This window comes from Nomascus leucogenys, chromosome 25 (genome assembly GCF_006542625.1).
Source record: "Nomascus leucogenys isolate Asia chromosome 25, Asia_NLE_v1, whole genome shotgun sequence".
NCBI classification, from domain to species: domain Eukaryota; kingdom Metazoa; phylum Chordata; class Mammalia; order Primates; family Hylobatidae; genus Nomascus; species Nomascus leucogenys.
In genome coordinates this window covers 29,759,216-29,781,619 of record NC_044405.1, presented here as the reverse complement: position 1 = coordinate 29,781,619, position 22,404 = coordinate 29,759,216, and the positions used below count along the sequence as shown (strand labels likewise).

The following is a 22,404-nucleotide window of genomic DNA, read 5'->3' as shown; positions in this document are numbered from 1 at the left end:
CAAATCATAAAATAACAGAAATTAACAGTGTGGCAAAAGTGCTGATGAACACTCAGTGGACGCAGGGCAGACCGGGCAAAGTGTGAGCATGACACGTGAGTTTAGATAAACTGGGGTCCTCCTGAGGAAAAAGTCAGATTCCCCTCTCACACTGTTCCTAAAAATCAGTACGTATGAATTAAATACTAAAAACAAAGAGGAATCAAAGGCCAAAAAATACAGTAGGAGCCACTCGACTGGATCAGAAATCAAGGAAAAGAAAATTACAACTACAAAATACAATTTTGTACCTCATGGATTGACAAATTTTTAAATGTTTCATAATATCAAGTGTTCGAGGACGGAGGGAGCTGATGGGTGGGTGTGAACTGGCCCAGCCGCCTCGGAGGACAACTGAGGGTTGGGAAAGTCAAGTGGGACGTGTGTGATTCCAACTACCCACCCTCCTGCCCACAGGGCATGGGGAGCCACTGCCCGCAGCACAGCTGGGGCACAGGCTGTGTGGTGGAGCACAGAGGCACTACCTGGGCACTGGGGAGGTGTGTGGACAAAACAAAGCAAAGCAAGGGATGGAGAGTGACCGGGGGAGGCCTCCAGGAGTGGGAGGGCCCTGCAAGGGGAGGAACAGCAAGGATAAAGTTTGCAAGCTTGTCCTCACAAAGGCGAGGTGGGGTGGCGCATGCAGATCCACAGGGAAAATTTCAACACATATTGGGGAAAAAACAGCAAATTGAAGGAAAAAATCCACACATACAGAAAACATGCATTTCTAAAGACCCTAAGGAATCTACAAAATGACTACCAGACCTAATGCATAATATTAGTAAATTCACAGGATACAAGATCAGTATTTTAAAAAACCAATTGTATTTTAACATACTAGCAGAGAGCTGAGAAAAAACTGCATTTATGACAGCATAAAAAACTATAAAATACTTAGCAATATGATGATGAAAATTAAATGGTGAGATATACTATGTCCATGAATTTGAAGATTTGCTTTGCTAAGATGGTAATTCTGAACTGATCTATACATTCAGTGAAATCCCAATCATAACCCCACTAGGTTTTTGTTGTTGTTTTTAAAGAAATAGACAAGCTAATGATAATTTATATGGAAACACCAAGGACTTAGAATATCCAAAGCAACCTTAAGACAGACGACCCAACAAAAAGGACGTATGTTATCTGACTTCCAGACTAATGCTAAAGCTACGGTAATCAAGACAGTATGGTTTTTGCTAAGGTACAACAAATAGATTAATGGAACAGAAGACAGCCTAGAAACAGATCTACACTTAGGAGACTTTTTGATTTTTCACAAAGGCATCAAAACACTCCAATAAGGAAAGAAAAGTATTTATAACAAATGGTGCTGGAACAACTGAATATCCATATTAGGGGGAAAAAAGGAACTTAACCAATAACACCACACAGACAAACAATTCAAGATAGAAAAAAAAAAACTAAATATGAAAGCTCCAAGTATAAAGTTTTTAGAAGAAAACAGGAATAATATCTTCATGACTTGGGATTAGGCAAAGTTTTCTTAAACAGGACACACACACACATACATACACACACGCAATAACTAATATAAATTAAACTTCTCAAAATTAAACTCCCGTTTATTAAAAAAAAAAAAAAAAGTTCTCACACCTGTAATCCCAGCACTTTGGGAGACCAAGGCGGGTGGATCACGAGGTCAAGAGATCAAGACCACCCTGCTAACACGGTGAAACCGCATCTCTACTAAAAATACAAAAAAATTAGACGGGCATGGTAGCGGGCGCCTATAGTCCCAGCTACTCAGGAGGCTGAGGCAGGCGAATCGCTTCAACCCGGAAGATGGAGCTTGCAGTGAGCCGAGATCGCACCACTGCACTCCAGCCTGGGCGACAGAGCAAGACCCCGTCTCAAAAAAAAAAAAAGAAAAGAAAATGAACAGGCAAGTCAGTCTGGGAGAAAACATCTGTAAAACACATATCCAACCAAAGACTGGACTCTAGGACAAAGAACTCTTAGAGCTCAATAATAAAAAGGCAAAAAGCCTCATGAAAAATGAATTTCACTGACGCTGAAACACAAATGGGCAGTAAGCACATGAAAATGCTCTTTTGGTGGCAATGAAAATGAGTACCACCTTGAGATACCATTTCATGATCACCAGACGGCCAAGGCTAAGGGGACGGCACACCATGTGTTGGCAAAGCTGAGGGCCCAGAGAACTCTCACAGGCTCTGGTGGGAGTGTGAATGTACAACCACTCTAGAAAAGCGTCTGGCAGCTGCTTATAAAACTAAACATACACCTACCCTATGACCCAGCATTCCATTCCTCAGCACTTACCCAAGAGAAACGAAAACATGTCCACAAAAAGACTTGTAAAGAACGTTCAGAGCAGTCTTATTCACAGTAGCTAAAAATGGAAAAAAGCCCAGGTGCCCATCGGTAGGAAAGTGAGTAACAAATGGTGTATTCACACAATGAAATACTTCTCAGCAATCAAAAGGCATGGACTGCTGCTACATGCAGCCTGGATGGGTTTCAAAACCATTACGCTGAGCAAAAGCAGCCAGACACAGAAAGAGTGCACCCTACATGATTCCATTTATATGAAGTCTAAGGCAAGAAAAGCTCAACTGTGGACGAGAAAGGATGACACAGCGGTTATTACCTCTGGGGCAGGTGGGAGAGGTAACTGACTGGGAGGGGTGAGGGACTGCCGGGGAATGGTGGTGATGGTCCGTAACCTGAACAGGATTTCAGCTGCACAGATGTCTACAACACTTGTCAGCAATCATGGAACGGCACACTTAAGATTTGCATTTCATTTTATGTAAATACAATCTTCAAAAGAAAAAGAAAAAAAAAGAACCATGAACTCTGGCAGAATTATTTGGGGGGGAGTGTACTGATGTCTGCCATTTACTTTGAAACGCATTTTAAAAAACCCATGTTGGTAGATGGACAGAAACTGCTAGATGAACGGTTATGTAATAAGATGGTAAAATCTGTGTGGTGGGTACAGGGTATTCACTATAAAATTCTTCCCACTTTCCTAAATAAAATTTTTCATAATAAAATACAAAGTAAAAGTAACTTGGGAAATGTAGCCAAAGCTATATTTAGAGATAACAGCCTTTCACTCCTGAACAAAACAGACACAAACGGATAAGCAGAGTAACTGAAACCCAAAGAAAGCTAAAACAGGGGAGTGATCAAAATAAAAACAAATAATTTTGAAGACAAAAGAGTAGAACTGGTTATTAAATACATTAATTATTAAATGGAAGAGACAAAACTTCTTAATTTAATCAGAAATGAAGGTGGAGATACAAATAAAGAATGATAAAGAAAACAGAATATTTAATAAGAAGGCAACTAACACATAAAGATTGAGATCTGACTAAATTTGATTATTAATATTATTTAGAGACAAGGACCCACTCTGTCACCCAGGCTGGAGTGCGCTAGTGCAGTCATGGCTCACTGCAGCCTCAAACTCCTGGGCTGAAGCGATCTTCCCACCTCCACCTCCTAAGTCGCTAGGACTAGCGGCTCAGAGGCACACACCACCTAATCTGGCTAACTTTTACATTTTTTGAAGAGACAAGGTCTCGCCCAGGCTAGTCTGAAACTCCTGGGCGTAGGTGATCCTTCCACCTCAACCTCCCAAAGTGCTGGGATTACAGACATGAGACACCATCGTCGGACAAATTCGATCATTTTATGAGTGGCCAAAATTGACTCAAGTTGTGAAAAAACAAAAAAAAAAGGACCAAGTGCCATGGAATAAAATTTACACATCATCAAAGAATCACAGCCTAGAAAATCAGGGTCCAAATGGCCACAGTCCAGTAGCCCGTCCAAATCCACTTTCACAGCTATGCTAGGAACTGTGAAAAAGAAAATGGAGGAATGAATCATTTCCCTAAGAAATATCCAAAAAGGGACAGAAACCATAAAACTAATAATCATGAAAGAAACTGACAAAGTTTTCTAGGTCCTACCTCGGAAAAACATACATGTTCTTTAAAACCTCCAAGGAAAAAATACAGCAGATAACATAAAAAAGAAAATATTCCAAATTAATTTCACAAAGTCAGCAGAATCACACTAAAAAGATAACCAAAAAATACAAAATAATTTTGATGAGAAACAATCTTAGAAAAACACTGGCAAATATCCAGCATCACGAAAAATAAGGAGATAGTCCAAAACAACCTGAGTGGGAAGTATGGCTTTCAGCCTGCGGAGACGTGTGGCTGGGAGCACGTGGCAAGGCCGACCTCAGAAAAGAGGGAGCCACGGGCCTGAAAGGGTCTGGGGACACCAGGAGCCCTGCCCACACCCACGCCGCTATGCGCAGACACTGTTTTCACCACGGGCAAGGCCTGGAAGGATTTCACATACCACTGCAGGCACTTCTGAACCATGAAAACTCCACAAGCACAGGTTACTTCCACAATAAAAAATTTCACGGTGGGGAACAAAAATAGGTAATTTTTACAAACAAGGAGCTGAGAGCAGCAGCTTCCCAAGGCCGTCCTCCAAAGGGAGGCAGCCCAGCTTTGCAGGTGCCCACACGGACGGGGTGGCAGTGCCACCCAGAACAGGCCAGACCAGCTCGGCCATGCTGCCAAGTCTTCATGGCCACCCTCTCTGTGCCTCCACTGTCCTTCGGCCCCCACAGCAGCCTCTGAAGTGTCTTGGGTGATCCCTTGGGCAGCCCGCGGGGAGTGTGGCTGGTGTAGCAGGCCAGATCGTGCGGCTGTGGGAATAGGAGGGCCCATGGGGTGGGACTTAGGCCGGCAGCTGCCTCGAGACGCAGGCATGGACTTACTCTGCAACCATTGCTCACGCCTCAGCTTCATTTTCTCCTTCTTGGGCAAAACGGTTTTGGCCTCTGCACCTGAGGAAAGAGAACATGGGAGTGAGCAAAACGTGTCCAGGTGGCACCCCCATGACCTGAGAATGGGCTGGGGCAGGTTCTGACTGCAGAGCCGCCACAGTCACAGCAATTGGTCTGGCCTGTGCCGGCCCCTCAGGCTTCCAGGCTCTGCACAGCACCAGGGACACCTTCAGCACGCCTCGGCCTGGCCTTAGGAGGCTCTCTCAGCAGCGTCCCCCCGCAGTGATGGCCTGGCCACTCACCCCGGCCTGCCCTGGAAAGCAGGTGTCCCAACGAGGAGGCCTCCTCCCCACTCATGCCCTGAATGACTGTCAGCGCAGGCCACAGTGAAGCCATGCAGGAATGCCCAATGGCTCATGAAGGGGGCCATGAACAGGGCAGAGGCCCTTAGGGGGACATCCCCAAGATCAGGCCCAGCGATGTATGTATTCCCTGCCCCCTGCCAGGCCCGACGACGTGCTCGGTGGACCAGAGGCTCCATCCCTGGACCCCACAAAGCGGCCCTCTCAGGGAGCCTCCAAAAGTGAACTCCACAGGTGCCCCTGTGCTTGGTCCACGCGGAACCCAGGTACCTGCCTGGGAGGGTGGGGAAACGACGCTCATTTGCTGGGGGGACAGGGGCAGGGGTGGGATGAGCCTGCAGGGCTGTGCAGGTGGGGACAGGTGGAGAGGGCGCTGGGTGCTGCGTCTCTGACTCCAATTTGCTCTGAAACAGAGTGGACTCAAGGGCATCCCCGTTTCCTCGGCCTTAACTGATTTCCCGAGAAGGTTCAGCCTCGGCTGCATTCTCCCCAGAACACATCTCCCAATATCTCTTTTAATTCATGCAGACCTTCCTGGCTTGTCCACCAAATCCACCATGTCTAATGAAAAACAAAGCAGAAGCAAGCCCTGCCTGGAGAAAGGCAGTCACTGCGCAGGGCATTTCAGACTTCACTTCAGGAGCTGGTGTGAAACTTCCGAGGCCCAGGGCTCCCGCAGGATTTAATCCCCTCCCACAGCTTCCTGGTGTGCCTGGGTTGACCTACTTTCCTCCATAGCATCCCGACCTCTCCCTCCCGACCACAAAGGGGAGGGGCTGATTCTGCAGCTTTTCTGTAGTTTTGAAATTGTTTCAAAAGAAAAATGAATCTAAGACCAGTGGAAACTGACCCGAACAGTGACCTGTGTTGTGTTGGAATGAAGAAAATGAGGCCTGGGCGCAGGCCGGGTCGGGAACGCAGCACAGTGACCCTTCCCGGCTCTGGCCCCAGGGAGCTCCCCAGCCCCATTGCCATGGCACCAGGAAAACAGGAACCAAACACGCCGCTCCTGCAGGAGGACAGGGCTTGGAATGCTGCAGCCGGAGCAGAGGCTGCCTGGAACTGCTGGCGGCGGCCCCACGACCCCCAGCTCCCGCCGCTTTCTGGGCCCAAGGCGCCCTTGCTGAAGTGCCCTGGCACAGGTTCACGCCTGCTCCCCCTTCTAGCCTCTGGATGGGCTGACGGGTGTTCACTGAGATCGAATCAGTGCCGCGGGCTACAGAGGGGGCTCGCCCTGTGGGTCCCGCTTCTCTCTCCCCTGCAGGCCCAAGGCCACATGGACAGGGCAGGTGGGCGCACCCCACCCCGTGGTGGGAACAGTGTGAAGTCAGCTCGAGCTGCTCCGGTTTCTAAACTTACCCACGACAAGGCCAGCACACCACCTCGCAGGTGCTGCGGAAGCACAGGAGCGTCCCGTGGATGCAGCAGAAATGCCAGCTTGGAGGAGGGCCGGGCTGGGAGTGCAGATGCTGGGCCTCAAGCAAGGGTGTCTGGAGCCGCTACTGTCCTGGGTCTCGCCCCAAACCCAGATCCCAGCAGCACCAGCACTGCAGCCCCAGTGGCTATGGGCAGGGGAAGGTCACCAAACATGTCTGATTAGTGACAAAGTGACGGCAGCAGGGGCCACACCTGAGGCAGGTCAACCGAGCCTCAGCTTCTCACACGGGCCCTGGAAGTCTGAGTGGGCACCAGGAATACCAAGCCAGAGCTGACAGTAAAAACATGACTTCATACAATCGACTGGCCAGCTGAGCTGAGGCTACGGAAGGGTGCACACTCAGAAGGGCAGAGGTGGCTGTGACCTCGGCTTCCCGCTCTAGGCAGAGAGGCTTCTGCTTCCGTGCCCTGTCTGCTCCACACCCTAGGCCACCTGCTGCACGGGCGGCTCACACACTGCCACTCCTTCTGGCCTGCTCAGTCCATGGCTCAAAGGTGTCAGGAGACGGGCAAGTCCCCATTAAACTGAACCTCACAGAACCCTAGCCAGTGGCTGAGGCAAGGCTAGAGGGGGTGCTCATAAACTCATTCCCCCCAAAACGGAGACAGGACCCCCCAAGACAGAGCCCAGGCCTCCCTGTGAGGGAATATGCTACAGGTGCCATCCACTCCCCCTCACACTCGGTGGAACCCTCTGGGGCCACCTGTTGCTACTGGCAGTGAACAAGCCCAAAGGGTGAAAGACAAGGCCTCAGGGCATGAGGTGGCTCCTGCGATCTGGGTCCTGGGGCCTGGTGGTATCCAGGGTGCTCCTGGCTGCCACAGCGCCTGTACCTGAGCTGGACTGCAAGGCACAGGGCAGATGGATGGTGGAGATGAAGACGAGGAGGATGAGGAGAAGCCACGCCCTTGCCTGAGTCTTCAGGAGCCCAGGATGCAGCTGCCATGGAGCCGATCTGCATAGAGGCACCGGGCTCACAAGCAGTGTGTGGGGACTGACCGTGTGGGACAGCCCCTCCAGCCCAGTGGGAGGCACTCTGAGGACTCGAGGGCCATTCAAGGAACAGCCCCTCTAACCCTTGACTCTGGAAGATCCCGCCTCAGCCCTGCCCTTGGGGAGTGACTAGAAACCAGCCCTGAGCTGACTCGTCACAGAGCCCTGGGGGTGGCTCTGATCCCTGGAACGCCGGCCAGCCTGGCAGAAACCTGCAGCATGAGCTGAATGGCTCCGCACAGAGAGACAGATGGGCGCACACTCAGGTACACGCTGCCTGAAACCCGTGACAAGAAAAGGGAAGGTGAGATGCTGCCACGTAGAAGCCAGGGCCTGCGCTCTGGAGCTGCAATTCCGGGGACGTTGGGCGAGCCAACCGCCCGCCGGAACCATAGCCTTCTCAGCTGCCACGGTGCTGCCTGGGCTCTGTGCTCTAACAAAGGGGCCCCGGGAACAGACGCAGTAAATCAGCCTCAGTGAAGGAAGCCACACATGGCAGCTACACAGCACGCCTGTGCCACAGGCAGCTCACCTGGTCCCCAGCCCTCACCAGGTCAGCAGACACAGAACCAGGCTCACCAGAGTTGGGCTGTGGGGTGACACGGTTCACGGGGCACGTGTTCTGATGGACCCTAAGGAAAATCAGCACGAGACTGGCTTTTCCGTGCACGCCATCAACAAGCCGTGATTCTCACTCCACAAAGATCTGCATGAGGCTCAGGACAGAACACAAGACGCGATGCTGCTGGCACGTGCTGCTTCATCTCGGGCTCGGGTGCTGGGAGATGCTGCGGCCTACAGAGCCACTCAGATGCTGCCAAAACCACCCAGGTCACGAGATGAAGCAGCACGTGCCAGCAGCACCTCATGGTGCTGAGGTTCTCCTCGCCATGCCTTCTGGGTGAATGCGAGCCGAAATGCATCGTGGGACAGGCCGTTTGGGGAAAAATGAAGTGGGAATCATCCGTCTCACTCTATACACAAAAATAAAGTCCTGATGGATTAAATACATTAAAAAGGCACTACAAAGGCACTGCAGAGAACACAAAGGGGCCACAAAACACACAGAAAACACCGAATTTGCTACAGAGAAACTAAACCTCCGCAGAGAAAAAAATAACATGAACAAATTCAAAAGAACTACCAACGAGGGGGAGACAGCTGTAGTTAACAAAAGAGATTGCTTCCTTCCTACGTAGCTTTTTCAAACCAATAAACAGCCGAAAAGAAAAACAGGAAAAGGCACATATAGGCAGCTCGCAGCAATGAAGGCTGAATGGAGCCTTGCTGATGAAGAGCCGCACATTTTACAAAGCAGGCACCGCAGGCTGGGGTCCGCATCGGCAGACACCTCGTCCGTATCCTCCACAGGTACAGGGTGCAGGCGGAGGCTGACCTGGGTGCTGCTCCCAGCGGTGTCTGCAGTAGGCAACCTGGTAACGCCTGTGAAGTATCAGATGTTCATCAGGCTGGATCAGCAACTCCAATGCTGTGGTTTGATCTACACGTCTTTACTCACATTTTTAAGGATGGCCCACACTCCCTATAGAGCTGGGTGCATCGGACAACAAAACCTCAGCAACCATGATGTGAGGCTGCCCTAGAACGCAGCCCAGGGAAGCAGCAGGTGCAGACACACACCCACTTGTAAAGAAAAGAGGGGGCCAGGAGTAGCAGCGCGTGCCTGTGGTCCCAGCTGCTCAGGAGGCCAAAGTGGGAGGGAGGATTGCGTGAGCCCAGGAGGTGGAAGCTGCAGTGAGGCCACATTGTACCACTGCACTCCAGCCTGGGTGACAGAGCAAGATGCTGACTCACAAAAAAGAAAAAAGAGGAGCAGATAGACCAAGTCTGCAGTGGGGAGGCTGTCACTCAACGGTAGTTTGCATTGAGTTTTTCACAATATCTATCATGTGCCACTTTGCACAACTTCACGTAGAGGCAGTGCTGCAGGAACAAGCTGGAGACAGCACAGCTTTCCCTCGGAGCACTGGTGGGCGAGCATCTGAGGGGGTGCACGTGCCTAGCACCGCGGCAGGAGCACAGAAGACTGGGAGCGGGGCAGCGGGAGGGCCGGGTTCCCCTGTCTCTCTGTTTTCCAAGCTTTCTTACTTTTTTTTTTTTTTTTTTTTTGAGACAAAGTCTCACTCTGTCGCCCCGGCTGGAGTGCAGTGGCACAATCTTGCCACCTCCTGGGTTCAAGCCATTCTCCTGCCTCAGCCTCCGGAGCAGCTGGAATTACAGGCACGCACCACCACATCAGGCTAATTTTTGTATTTTTAGTAGAGACGGAGGTTTTCATGATGTTGGCCAGGCTGGTCTCAGACTCCTGACCTCAAGTGATCCACCTGCCTCTGCCTCCCAAAATGCTGGGACTACAGGTGTGAGCCACCGTCCCCAGCCTCTTCCTTCTTTATACTACACGTTTGTCATTAGGTGTCCATTTTAAAGAAAAACCCAAAGACCTTTTTAAAAATTGGTAACAAATTGTTCTGGTCAAAGACAGCATCCTGGAACAAAACTGGAGCAAGCCACGCACCGCCATCCAGGGTCTGCACTGGCAGACACCCCCCGCCGAGGTTTGTGGCGAGGAAAGTACCAGCAGCACTGCAGGGAAGAGCAGTCACAGCCAAGAGCGCCTGGGGGGTGGCGCTACCCAGGGACGCTGAGATGCAGAGCACCGAGGTCACGCTACTGTGCTGAGGAGCCCAGGCTGCGGGGCCGGAGGATGTTTCCACCACTGGTCCCTGTGCCCACCTCTGCGGTGCTGAGGAAAGGCAAATGGCTCACCTCGACTCCCTTCTCCCAGGACCTGAGGGTGGGCATTCAAACCACAGACAAACCTGCCGATGACCGGAGTTCCCAAAGTGCCGCATCGGGCAGGCCCCACCCTCCAGCCAACACCATCCACCCCAGCCAGGGGTTCGACATTCCTCCAGAGAGAAGGCGGCCTGGGAGACAGGGCCCCTGAGAGAAGGGTCCCCAGGAGCACTGGAGACAGCCTGTGCACAGCGCCCACAGAACGCTCGGCCCCTCTGCTCCTCTCAGTAACCCACCGACCAGAAGACGCAGAGTCCACGGGATCTGGCCTTGCAAGTGTCATGGAGCTGATACAAACAAGAAATGTGGGCTCCAAACCCCACAGGATTCTCTCCACAGACACAGCAGCAAGCTCCTGGCACACTCCACACCCACCCCCAGTGTCAGCTCACCCCACAAGGACCCTCCAGAACCCCCCAAGGGCAGTGCAGCCAACGGTGGATGCAGCATGTGCCCCAGGAGCAGTGTGGCTTCTTGCTGTCCTGTGAGCTCCCAGCCAGGGTAACAAGGCAAGAGAAACGTCAAAGGCCTAAGAATGCAGAAGCAAGAGACAGAACCACCACCGTCCCCATACATGGCATGGTCGTGATGCAGAAAATGCCAAAGGATCAACACTACTGGGACTGAGGGCTTCAGCAAGGCCTTGGGGTGCGGCCGAGGTTTGCTGCGAGGGAAGTACCAGCAGCGCCGCAGGGAAGAGCAGTCATGGCCAGGAGCTCCCCGGGGGGTGGCGCGACCCAGGGACACTGAAATGCAGAGCGCCAAGGTCACGCTACTGCACTGAGGAACCCAGGCTGCGGGGCTGGAGGGCACTCTTGGCCTCCTGAGCCACACCCGGCCTGTGTCCTTAGCATCTGCCCAAACTACCCCTGTCCCACCTGGAAACTAAGGAGCCCCAGAGAACTGCTTCAGTCCTAAGTCAACACAGGACAGGCTCTCAAGGCCCGGACACAGGGCCCCACCACTGGGGATGGTGCAGGACAGGCTCCCGAGGCCCGGACACAGGGACCCACCGCCGGGGATGGTGCCCGAGGGAGTGGCTGTGCTGCTCACCTACAGGCGTCCTGCCCTGGGAGGTACAGCCACTCGCAGCTCTTTAGTGGGTTCAGCTGGTTTGGGGGCCTCACCTAGGGAACCTCGCAAGACAGCCTCCACGACCTGCCTACACCTCAGACAAGCACATCAGAAAACCATAGTGCCCAGGCCTCGGCTGCCCACAGGTCCTAACCACAGCTGCACAGGGCCCCTGAACGTGACAGGCCGGCCATGCGCCCACAGGAGAAGGGATAGCCCCGTAGCCAGGGGGGGCACTCGCTGCCACCTCCCATGAGGGGCAGTGTCTGAGGAGTGAATCAGGAGAGCCTGCTGCACAGGCTCGGCCTGGGCCTTGCCAGGCGGGGTCTGGAAAACACACCAGGTGGGGTGCCAAGGGGGAGGCTACCAGAGGCAGGGCCCTGGGGACCTCCTAGTCTCAGGATGGTGCCTGCAAGTCAGAATGAGTGCCACACCCAGAATACAGTGGCACCTGGGGCCCCAGCCCTTCCCTGCTCACCCCTAAGTTTCCATTTGAAAACACTCAGCTGCCCTCCCACCCCAGCTGTCGATGAGGAGAGTGACGTGCAGATGGCCTCAGCAGGATGCTGCCAGCCAGGCCCCACCAACAGAACATGTCAAGAACCTTAAATAGCTCCAGCCACCGAGCTCCAAGTGCCAGGTTCAGAAATAGCAACCCACATGCTCAGACACTGCCCCGCCGTCTCCCAGGCAGGGGGTGCCCGGAGCACACGACACGGACACCCACATAGCAGCACCCCAAACGAGGGAGGGTCCCATGGGGCCACACAACCCCAACTGTCCACTCGGCCAAAAGACCTCTGCTGGGCACAGCATCCCCCATGGGAGGGCAGTCCTGAAGCAGCTGGGGCCAGACCTGCAGGGGAGGAGGAGGGCCCTGGGGCCAACCTTCTGGTGATGGAAGGCGGCCCCTGGGAATCCCCAGGCCAGGCCCAAGGTGATCAGGCCACACACTCTGATGTGAAAGTTCTAGAAACAACTTAAACATCAGCCCTGACAACAGACAGCTCTGATGAGGAGGAGCCACTCCCTGAGTGGCCAGGGAAGCTGCCGATTGCTGTCTGGCAAATAGAAAAAGGCAGTGGCTGAGCTTCCTGGGGGCAAGCAGCGCAAGTCCAAGATGGTGGCCCAGGGACCTCGGCGAGTCAGTGAGATCCAGACGTGCACGGCCCACAATGACCACACACGGCGGGCGAACCCTGCTCGGACAAAGAGCAGCAATGGCTCCTGAAGACACTGCTAGCTAAGGCAAGGGCCTTTCCTGAGATGCCCCACCCTGGTTAGTGATCGGCACGTGCAGCAGGCCTGGGTGAGAACACATGTAAGCGAGAGATGGTGCCCACACAGCACGCTCGGGCAGCTCTGGGGGCAGGGCCTGGCTTTTATCTCCCAATGTTGCGTATTTGTCTATTCTGCAATGTGTGCATATGCACTGCTTTTTCAATTATGAAATGTTATTTTCTACAAAAGCAATTTTAGGTAAAAGTTGATCCCTTAACCTTCAAGTCTCAGCCACAGGCATGACAGTGAGTAGGGCACGGTGGGCAAAGACGCGGCCATCCACCCCGTGCATGGAGGACTCAGCCCCCGGATCCAGATGGTAGAGCTGGGACTTGAACAGGACGGGCAAAGGGGCCACATCCACAGCCTGTCCCTCTGCTTCCTCCCAGGCTGTGCGGCAAGCCAGGGCCACCCATGCCCACTCTCCCTGCCTCTCTCCTGTCTCCCTGCGCGATACCACGAGCTGTTAGCCCCTTGGATGGCTGTGGGCTTCAGCGCCACCAGGAGATGGGAGCCTCCTCTGCGCCCAGTATGGCAGCAGCCGCGGTTTCATCTCAAGCTGAGTGAACAGGAGCCAGGCCACGAGACACAGGCACAGGAGAGACTGGCCAAGGCCAGAGGAATCTTCTCCTGTGTGTTTTGCTGCTGCTGTGTGTTTAAACCATTTTTAAGGCCTTTAAATCAAACCAGCGACTTTAATCCGAAGAAGCCTTAGCCTGCTGCACTGTGCCCACGACACGTGTACCCAGTCGCCACCACGTGCTCCAGGACAGGGACTAGGTGGGGTCACCGTGATCCTTAGGCCCAGGTGCAGCCCACACCTGCCTGGGCCAGTCTCTGTGCTCAAAGTTCTACAAGGATAAACCCACAGCAGTTCTACAGCAGCCCCCCGACACCCCTCTTTCGCAGATGAAGGAGCTGAACGCAGAAACCCTGAGGACGCTGGTAAGGAGGCGCAGGAGGCTAGAACCCCAGAGGCCCCAGCTGGCTCCTGACTCCCACTAAGATGAGAGGAAACAGCACTATGTCTGGTCCAAGTCAAATGCCTCAGCATGGCACCATGTGACTGCGTGACCGTGGGCCTGAGAAGTGCCACCAACAGGGCCACACTCCCAGCTGGACTGGCATGGGCCATGCCTCCGACCCCTGGTCTAGCGTCTCAACAACACGTGGCTCACAAGGATGCCTGGCTTAAGAAATAACAAGTCATTGGGCTCCCAACATACCGGCTGGCACGGCCACACTCTCCGCAAGAGCGCAGGTAAGAAGGCGCCCCACTCCCAGCCACCGCACCGCACAGCCAAGGCAGGTGACACACAGGGAGCTGCGGCCGAGTCGAGGCCATCTGACCCCAAGCCTCGCTTCCATGGAGCCATCTCCACGTAACCTCCCCGTCAGTTTGTTCTTATTTCAACTTGGGAGTAGATATAAGCAACAAGTACGTTCTGCATGGTTTCTATCATACCCTTGACTTCACGATTGTAGAAAAAGGTCTTAAAAAAGGGATTTTTTTTTTTTTTTTGAGATACTGGAAAATAGCAGAAAATAAGCCCATTCTGTTTTCAGGCAGGCACCTGGGACTCAAGCTCAGAGACACAGGCAGGGTGGGGCAAGGCTCATTTTCTGCCATTTTCCAGTTATCTTAAAAAAAAAAAAATCCCTGAAGACAACCCTGTAACCCCAGAGTCTAAGGCAACCCTGTAAGCCCAGAGTCTGTACTGTCTGATGAGGAGCTGGCACTTCCCAAGTCTCCGCTGTGCAAGGCAGGAGGGAGAGCCTGCGTCTCTATCCCGCAACTGTCCCACACCTGGGCTGACCTGACAAGGACACAGCTCTGCTGCCCTCTGCTGGGCAGATCACCAGGGCAGAGGGACGGCCAGGGCAGATCACCAGGGCAGAGGGACAGCCAGGGCAGAGGGACGGCCAGGGCAGATCACCAGGGCAGAGGGACAGCCAGGGCAGAGGGACGGCCAGGGCAGATCACCAGGGCAGAGGGACGGCCAGGGCAGATCACCAGGGCAGAGGGACGGCCAGGAAGCCAAGGTCGCCGCCCTCCACCGCAGGTCCCTCCACCGCAGGTGCCTGGGGGTGGAGGGGGGTCTCAGCAGGTACAATCACCTGGGCAGCGCTCTGTGCTGACCGGGAGAGCCAGCCCTGCCCAAGAGCTGGGTGCAGGAGCTCGGGGTGTCCTTGCACCACAGCCTGGTGGCCTCGTCACCCAGTCCAACACGCCTGCAGACGCAGACGTGTTCCACTGACAGCAGCAGCAGGTATTACACAGCGGAGAGGCGCAGGCAGAAGCGGCAGGAGTGGCTGCCGGAGCAGCAATGGCGGCGGTGGGTGCCCTGTGCCCGGCATCTAAGAGTAGGGCCTCTGTGGCTTCAGAGCCTGGCCCCGTGGTGCGTTCTGGCCTGCTGCGGCTGCACAGAGGGTTCTGGGGAGTAGGCGGGGCTGGGGCCGCACTTTGGGGACCCGGACAGCAGTGTGGTCCCTGTGTCCACCCGGCCGAGGGTGCCGGGTTCCTCTGGAGGAGGCTATGGTGCAGGGCCGCCTGGGCTGCATCCCTAGGATCCACCCCACATCGGTGTGACTGCCAGGCCTGACACTCCTGACAGCCGGGCCCAGGGCCCATGGCCCACAATCCACTCCCAGATCAGGAGCAGTCCCCGGGCAAGGCCACAAGCCGTGCGAGGGGGAGCCAGGGCTACATGCTCCACAGAGCCAGCAGGGGCGGGGGCAAGCAGCAGCCAAGTCGGGGCTCGGGATCGTGGCCTCTCTGCACTCTTACCCTTGCAGGCTCAAAGATGCCTGCTCCTGCTGCCTGGCCTCTCCCTGCTTCCAATGCCCACTCCAATCTCAAAGGGGGGTTGGGGCCGAGCCCGGGTGCTGTCAGAGCCCGGCTGGGTGTGCACACGCTCAGGCCCTGCCACCTTGGCCCCCTCTGGACCTTGGGCATCCACAAGCTCTGGGAGGAAGCCAAGGCGGGGGCTGAGGGTGGCTTGGCGCTGGCCTGCAATGGCCGGACCCCACACTTGCTCACACACACCCTTCACCGCTCCACGCCTGACTTGTCTCCCTTGGAGGCGTGGGATCCAGGCCAGCAGCATGAGCTGAGCACAGCCTGCCCGGCCAAGTGGGTGAAATGAGCCCAGTGGGCCTGGACAAAACTCAAGCAAAGGTGCCACCAGCCACAGGTATCTGGCCAGAAAAGCAACACCCCCAAAATCCTGTAACACCACCGGCGCCTCTCATGGCCCCCCCGGCCCCCAAGCTGTCCACTGTGCTGTGAGCTCCCTCTCCAGCAATGGTGACAGGCCTCCCAACATCCTCTGCTCCAGGGGCCCCCAGCCCCACCCGGCTCTGAGTCCACACCAGGCCTTGCCCCACTCTGCCTGTGTCTCTGGGCTTGAGTCCCGAGTGCCTGTCTGAAAACAGGTGGGCTCATTTTCTGGTATGAAGGAACACAGAACTAGAAATCCAATTCTAAGCGTGCTCCACGACCAGCTCCCTGGACTGCCTGATGCTGCATGACCAGCTCCCCCAGACCACCTGATGCCAAGGATTGGCGCCATGCCCAAGGCTGGAGGATGCAGCCACCACTGGACACCCGGCCGGCTGCCAGGCTCTGGTGTCGCACAAGCTTGCTGTGCCAGCTAGAGCTGGCCGCACAGCACGCACAGCAGATGGCACTGCGTTGGGGGAGGCTCAGGAGACGGGTGCTCACCCCGGCTCTGCCACAGGTCCCTCGTCACCCCTAGAGCGGACACGGAGGAGCTGTAGCCCCGACATGGGGTCCACAGGCTGCCGCAAAGCCCCTGCATGCACAACCCGGCCCACAGGCAAAGCTGAGTCCTGCTGGGGAGGTGCAGGGGGTCTAGAGAGCTGGGGCGGGGAGGGGACTCTGGGCCAGCCTCAGCCCTGCACCCATGCCCTCCTCCTCCCATGGCAGGAGGCTGCAGAGCTCAGAGGGTCCCTCCCAGGATGCCTGTAATGGTAAGGCAGGCCCCAGGGCACAGGAAGGGAACAGAGGGCAGATGTGGCTTCCTGGCAAGCTGGGATCCCAAGGGCTTGAAAAAAAAATAGGAAAGATGCCATGAACTTGTTAGTCACAGGGACTAACAAGCCCCACCACTTCCCCGGGCTAGAGGGGGAGAGGAGGGGCGCAGATGGGCACACGGGTGTCCACCAGGTGATGGGCCACAGCCTAGACCCCTCCCCTAGGCCATCCGGCTCCTTGGCCAGAGATGCAGCATGCAGTGCTATTTGTGACTCAGGCCCGGACAAGGACGATGAGACACATCTTGGGAAGGCGGTGTTGCACTAATCCAGGCAGAGAGGCACCCACAGGCCGCCACCTCACCTCCATAGCCAGGCGGGGTATTGAGGGTTGGCGGCCAAGCCACAGGATGCAGTATCTGCATGACATGGGCACCCAGGCCCCAGCACAAGCCCAGGGTGGGGTGGGGGTAGGGACCCAGGGCACCAGCCAATCAGGAGCTGAGGAGACCACACCAAAAAAACAGAACTGTTCCTGGAGAGAGGGAGGAACATGGTGAGGAGCAACCAAGATGCGAAGGACCCCACTGAGGCGCCTGGATACCTCGGAGGCCTGAAGAAAAGGGGCTGGGGCCCCCAGACCAGGGCAAGCCCCTTCACCTGTGGGGCTGCTCCTCTGAGGGTCTGCAGGTCCCACCCATGAGGGTCTGTGGGCCCCACCCATGGGGCCAGGCACCCCTGCCACCCTGGCAAGCTGGTGCTTCACATCCCAGGGCAGGGGAAGTGGAGGCCTGTCCCTCCGTCTGAGCCCTCTGTGAGGTCCAATGGTCCCTTCATGCAGCCCGGGGCTCTTCAGTACAGAGAACCCACAGCAGGTGGTGGAAGGAACATGCACCAGAACCCTGGGCTGAGGGCCACAGCCAGAGACGGTTGGCCAGAGGCCTCGCTCCAGGAGGGCTGTAATGGGGGCCTGCGGCGATGAGCTCAGAACGCCCCCCTCCACAGGACAGCCACCTGGAACGCACCTCAGGGACAACCTCCAAGGCACCATTTTGGAGCACCTTCTCCTGAATCCCCCTGGGGCACCAAGAGAGAAATCACAGCCATGGGCAGTGCACAAAGCCACCGGCTCCTGGCCAGAGCCACTAAGCGCCTCCCCAGGCCAAGGCTCCTCCCCAACACCCAAAACCCTGACCCTGCCATATGGCTCAAATAATTCCCATCCTTGTGCCCCTCAAGGAGGGCTATGGGAAACACCTGCACACAAGCAGGAAGCGCCAGAACCGGCCATGCTACAGTCAGCACGAGCTCAGGGCTGGGGAGCGCCAGAATGGGCCACGCTACAGTCCGGTCAGCACGAGCTTTAAGATTTTTATGCACAAATAAGGGTATGTGAATTAAGAAAAAATTTAATTACCCAACGGACTCACAAACAATAGAATCTTCAAGTTTTTTCAACTTATTGTTCAATTATTTCAAGAAAACATTTCTATGCTCTACTTTCGTAACGTGGTTCTGAAATTTGAAATCAATCTTTGACACTGTAAAGTTCAAGCTTCTACTCTCTCCCACCAGTTACTCTAAATTAATGAGGTTTGAGCTTACAAAAAACAAAGACCCGGCCGTGCGTGGTGGTGGCTCACGCCTGTAATCCCAGCACTTTGAGAGGCCAAGACGGGCAGATCCCCGAGGTCAAGAGATCAAGACCATCCTGGCCAACGTGGTGAAACCCCATCTCTACTAAAAATACAAAAATCAGCCGGGCGTGGTGGCATTAGCTGGGCGTGGTGGCATGTGCCTGTGGTCCCAGCTACTCAGGAGGCTGAGGCAGGGGAATCGCTTGAACCGAGGAGGTGGAGGTTGCAGTGAGCCAAGATCATGCCACTGCATTCCAGCCTGGGGACAGAGCAAGACTCCGTCTCCAAACAAACAAACAAAAAACAAACAAACAAAAACAAAGACCCAGCGTGGCTCAAAGGAGAGGCCACAGGGCTGTTGGGCACGACCTCAGCCCAAGAACGCTGCGACGCCAGATGCTGCTAAAGAGGAGATTCCCTGGCAGGCAAGAGGGGTCGTGAGCGTGACGTCTCCCTAAATTAGGAGGGGAAGAGGGGACGTGAGGGTCAGTGCAGCAGATGACCTTGGGGACCAGATGCGCCACAGGGGCTTGAAGGGAGAGGGCCAAGAAAAGGCAGAGGAAAGAGGCTGCTGTGTGAAAGAGCTCTGAGAGGCTCAGGCCAGAGCCAGGTCAGTGAGACCCATGACTCCCCTCCCCTTGGGGACAGCTTTAAAGGCCTTGTCAGCAACCAGGGAGCACACAGCTCGGGCGGACCACCCACATCAAGCGTTCCTGGCTGGAAGGCCCAGCTTCTCTCTGGAGTTACCTGGCCTGGTCACCTCACCAGGTCCTCCTTGGAGCAGGAAACCAGCACTGGTTAAATGTACCTGGATCTTTCTAGAGGCACAGTGAAGCCCTCAGCATCTATGAGCTATGTCTGTCGCCGCTTTGTGGACAATGGAGCTAAAGGTCAGAGAGCACCCATGATCACATGACTTGTACCCAAGGAATTAGGGCTGGCCCACCTCTGGGCAGCTGCAAAACCCACTCGTCCCCAGCCTTGCCACCAGACCAGCCTCGTTCAACAGATGCGGAGCGGGCGCCTCCACAGCCTTCACTGCACTGTTTAAACGTTTCACACCAACTAACTCATCTCAACCTCAAAACTGCCAGAACTTAGGAGATAAATACTGTTACCTCCTTTGACAGATGCAAAGCCCAGGCCCAGAGCGATCAAGTGTCCAGCCAGAGGCTACCAGGCAGTGAGGGGCAGAGGCCCGGAGCCCACGATCTTAACGGGCCCCAGACCCGGCTCCTGCCCTGTCCTGGCGCTCCCAGCTCTGCCGACTGTGAAGCCATGTGCAGTCTTCACTGTCACACTGGTGCCCCAAGCTCTGCCCCCACAGCCAGGCCCTCTCCCTCCCCAACCTGTGGCTCCCCGAGGCTGTCAAGATGTAAAAAGTATTCCTTGTGCCCCTCAGCGACTCCCTTAGATGAGTGAAGGAAGCTTTTTCCTGGATTTATCCCTGGGGAGTGACACTGCTCACCATCCTCCAGCCAGAAAGTCAACACTCCCGGCGTGGACCATGGTGGCCTGGAACTCTCTAAAACACCTCAGACTCAGTAGGAGGTGCAGGGGGACTGCGTTCCCTGCTAAGCTCCGGACACTGGAGTGAGCGGGAGTTCCCAGACCCTCTCACTGGCCAGGCTGACTGTGCTGCAGGGCTGCAAGGAGCACGACCAGGAGATGGGGAAGGGCACGCATGGCTCTGATGAAACTGAGAGGACCCCGCTTGGGCTTCAGGATCTAAACCCTAAAGAGTTATTTGTACAAAATGATAAGCAGCTAACCTCTGCAACACATAAAGCACTTGTTTAAGAAAAGGATCAAAACTGCCCCAAACAGACAGACCACGAGAGAATCAGCACACACGGAGAAAACAGTTCAAACCCTGTTGGTCACCAAAGCCCAAGTTTCTGTGGCTCCAGCGTGGCTGCCAGGACGCAGGGCAGTCCCTGCAGAGCCGCGGGCACACGATGCAGCGTGGCTGCCAGGACGCAGGGCAGTCCCTGCAGAGCCGCGGGCACACGATGCAGCGTGGCTGCCGGGACGCAGGGCAGTCCCCGCAGAGCCGCGGGCACACGATGCAGCGTGGCTGCCGGACGCAGGGCAGTCCCTGCAGAGCCGCGGGCACACGATGCAGCGTGGCTGCCGGGACGCAGGGCAGTCCCTGCAGAGCCGCGGGCACACGATGCAGCGTGGCTGCCGGGACGCAGGGCAGTCCCTGCAGAGCCGCGGGCACACGATGCAGCGTGGCTGCCGGGACGCAGGGCAGTCCCTGCAGAGCCGCGGGCACACGATGCAGCGTGGCTGCCGGGACGCAGGGCAGTCCCTGCAGAGCCGCGGGCACACGATGCAGCGTGGCTGCCGGGACGCAGGGCAGTCCCTGCGGAGCCGCGGGACACGTGATGCAGCCCAGGGGCAAAACCACAGCTGCAATCTACTCTGGGGAATCCCCCGAGAAACAGCCAGGGGCATCCCTTGCTCAAGGACACTGTCAGGTACAGGTTAGCTGGAAAGCTGCTGAGACCTCGGGTGTGTGAGTGAACAATCCCAGATCTGCTGGGCGTCAGCATGGTAACCCGTGCACTCAAGCCTGCCTCACCTCTCCTGACGGAAGTGACGCTCCTCACATCCAGCTCCAGCTTCTGCACCAAGGCGCTGGGGTCTATCTTGGTCCTGGCAAAGATGTTGGTGTTGAACGCCCAGTCCTAATGTCCCCAACAAAAAAGAACGAGAAGAAGAGGTGTGAGACTTGCTCTGTGGTTTCAGAGGGAAGTGAAAGGTGAGGAGAAGATGGAGGACAAGAACCCGGATTCCCCAGCTTCTCTGCCCGGGAGGACCTGGGGGAAACAACCCTCACCTCCCAGAGCAGGAGCCTCCGGTTCCAGAGCTCCAGGGCAGACGCGCAGCGCCCAGGCCCACCTGCTCCCTGCCTTCAATCACCAGACGGGCTTCACTCCTGGTTCTTCAGGAGTCAGGACCAGCATCTCAAGAACCAAATTTCCTTCCCAACCGTTTCGTCTTACTCTTTCTACAACATTCTCCTGTGTCACAGAAGAAACCTGCAGCTGAGCAGATGAAGGATAGGCAGCTCCCAGCCTGCCAGCTCCTTCAGCTCAGATGGACCACATCCCATCAGAACCAGTCATCTCAGCAGCCTCTCTGCCAGGTCTGTTTCTGAGCCACACTCATCCCTGCATGAAGATTTCAATTCCTCCAAGTCAGCTGCCAACCACACTGTGAGGAGATAGAACCCCCCATCCCTGACCCCCGCGCTGCCCGGCCCATTCATGTGCAAGCCTCACTGACCTTGGCAGGGAAGGCAGCATCAGCCTCAACAGAGGTTTCTTAAGGGTGTCAGAATACGCCACCCCAAAACATGTCACTTTGGCAAAATAATTATTTTGAGCTAAAGGCACTTAAAAATATAGCAGGTACCAAGGGGGCATATTAACCCCCTCCCTGTTTTTCCTGAAAGGAGATAAAACCCCCATATCGAAGATGCCCTCCTATACCAGAAGGCAAGTGACATTCTTATCATCAGGGACGGATCAGAGGAGCCAAGAGCACTCTGTACAGACACACCTGGTGAACACAATCCCTCCCCTCCTGCAGCCTCCCCGCGTGGTTTAGTTTTCCACAACTGCCTCCGTTCAACCTCTCACCCTCTCAAAGAAGCACAAAGTTCTCCCACTTCCTTGTCTTCATTTCCTTATGAGGCTCCCATGTCACATAAAACTTCCATGAATGGGTACGCTTTTCTCCTGTTAATCTGTTTTATGTAATTCTAAATCTCAGGCCCAACCTAAAAACCCTGAAGGTAGAGGTAAAATATGGCCTCCCTCACATTACAGAGGAGGAGACAGGATGCAGGTGAGGTAGAAGGCAGCCAGGGCACCAAGAGGTGCCGGGCTGGACTGCAGCTCCCCAGATGCCCTCACCCACAGCACCTGAGGGAGACGTCCT

At 55.3% G+C, this 22,404-nt stretch overlaps 1 protein-coding gene across 3 annotated transcripts in view; it reads right to left on the bottom strand.

Moving 5' to 3' along the window:
• The window catches only part of FAM207A (family with sequence similarity 207 member A), a 38,119-nt gene that overhangs the window by 13,275 nt on the left and 2,440 nt on the right, over positions 1-22,404 (bottom strand). For 2 of the 3 annotated variants that reach the window (XM_030806290.1, XM_030806293.1), the window contains 2 exons: positions 21,041-21,146; positions 4,847-4,915 (listed from right to left, as the gene is read on the bottom strand). In XM_030806290.1, the coding sequence (XP_030662150.1) occupies positions 4,847-4,915; positions 21,041-21,146 (175 nt within the window). Of the gene's footprint in view, positions 1-4,846; positions 4,916-21,040; positions 21,147-21,298; positions 21,483-22,103; positions 22,166-22,404 lie in introns of those variants that run through there. The other variant, XM_030806292.1, reaches the window with a different exon arrangement.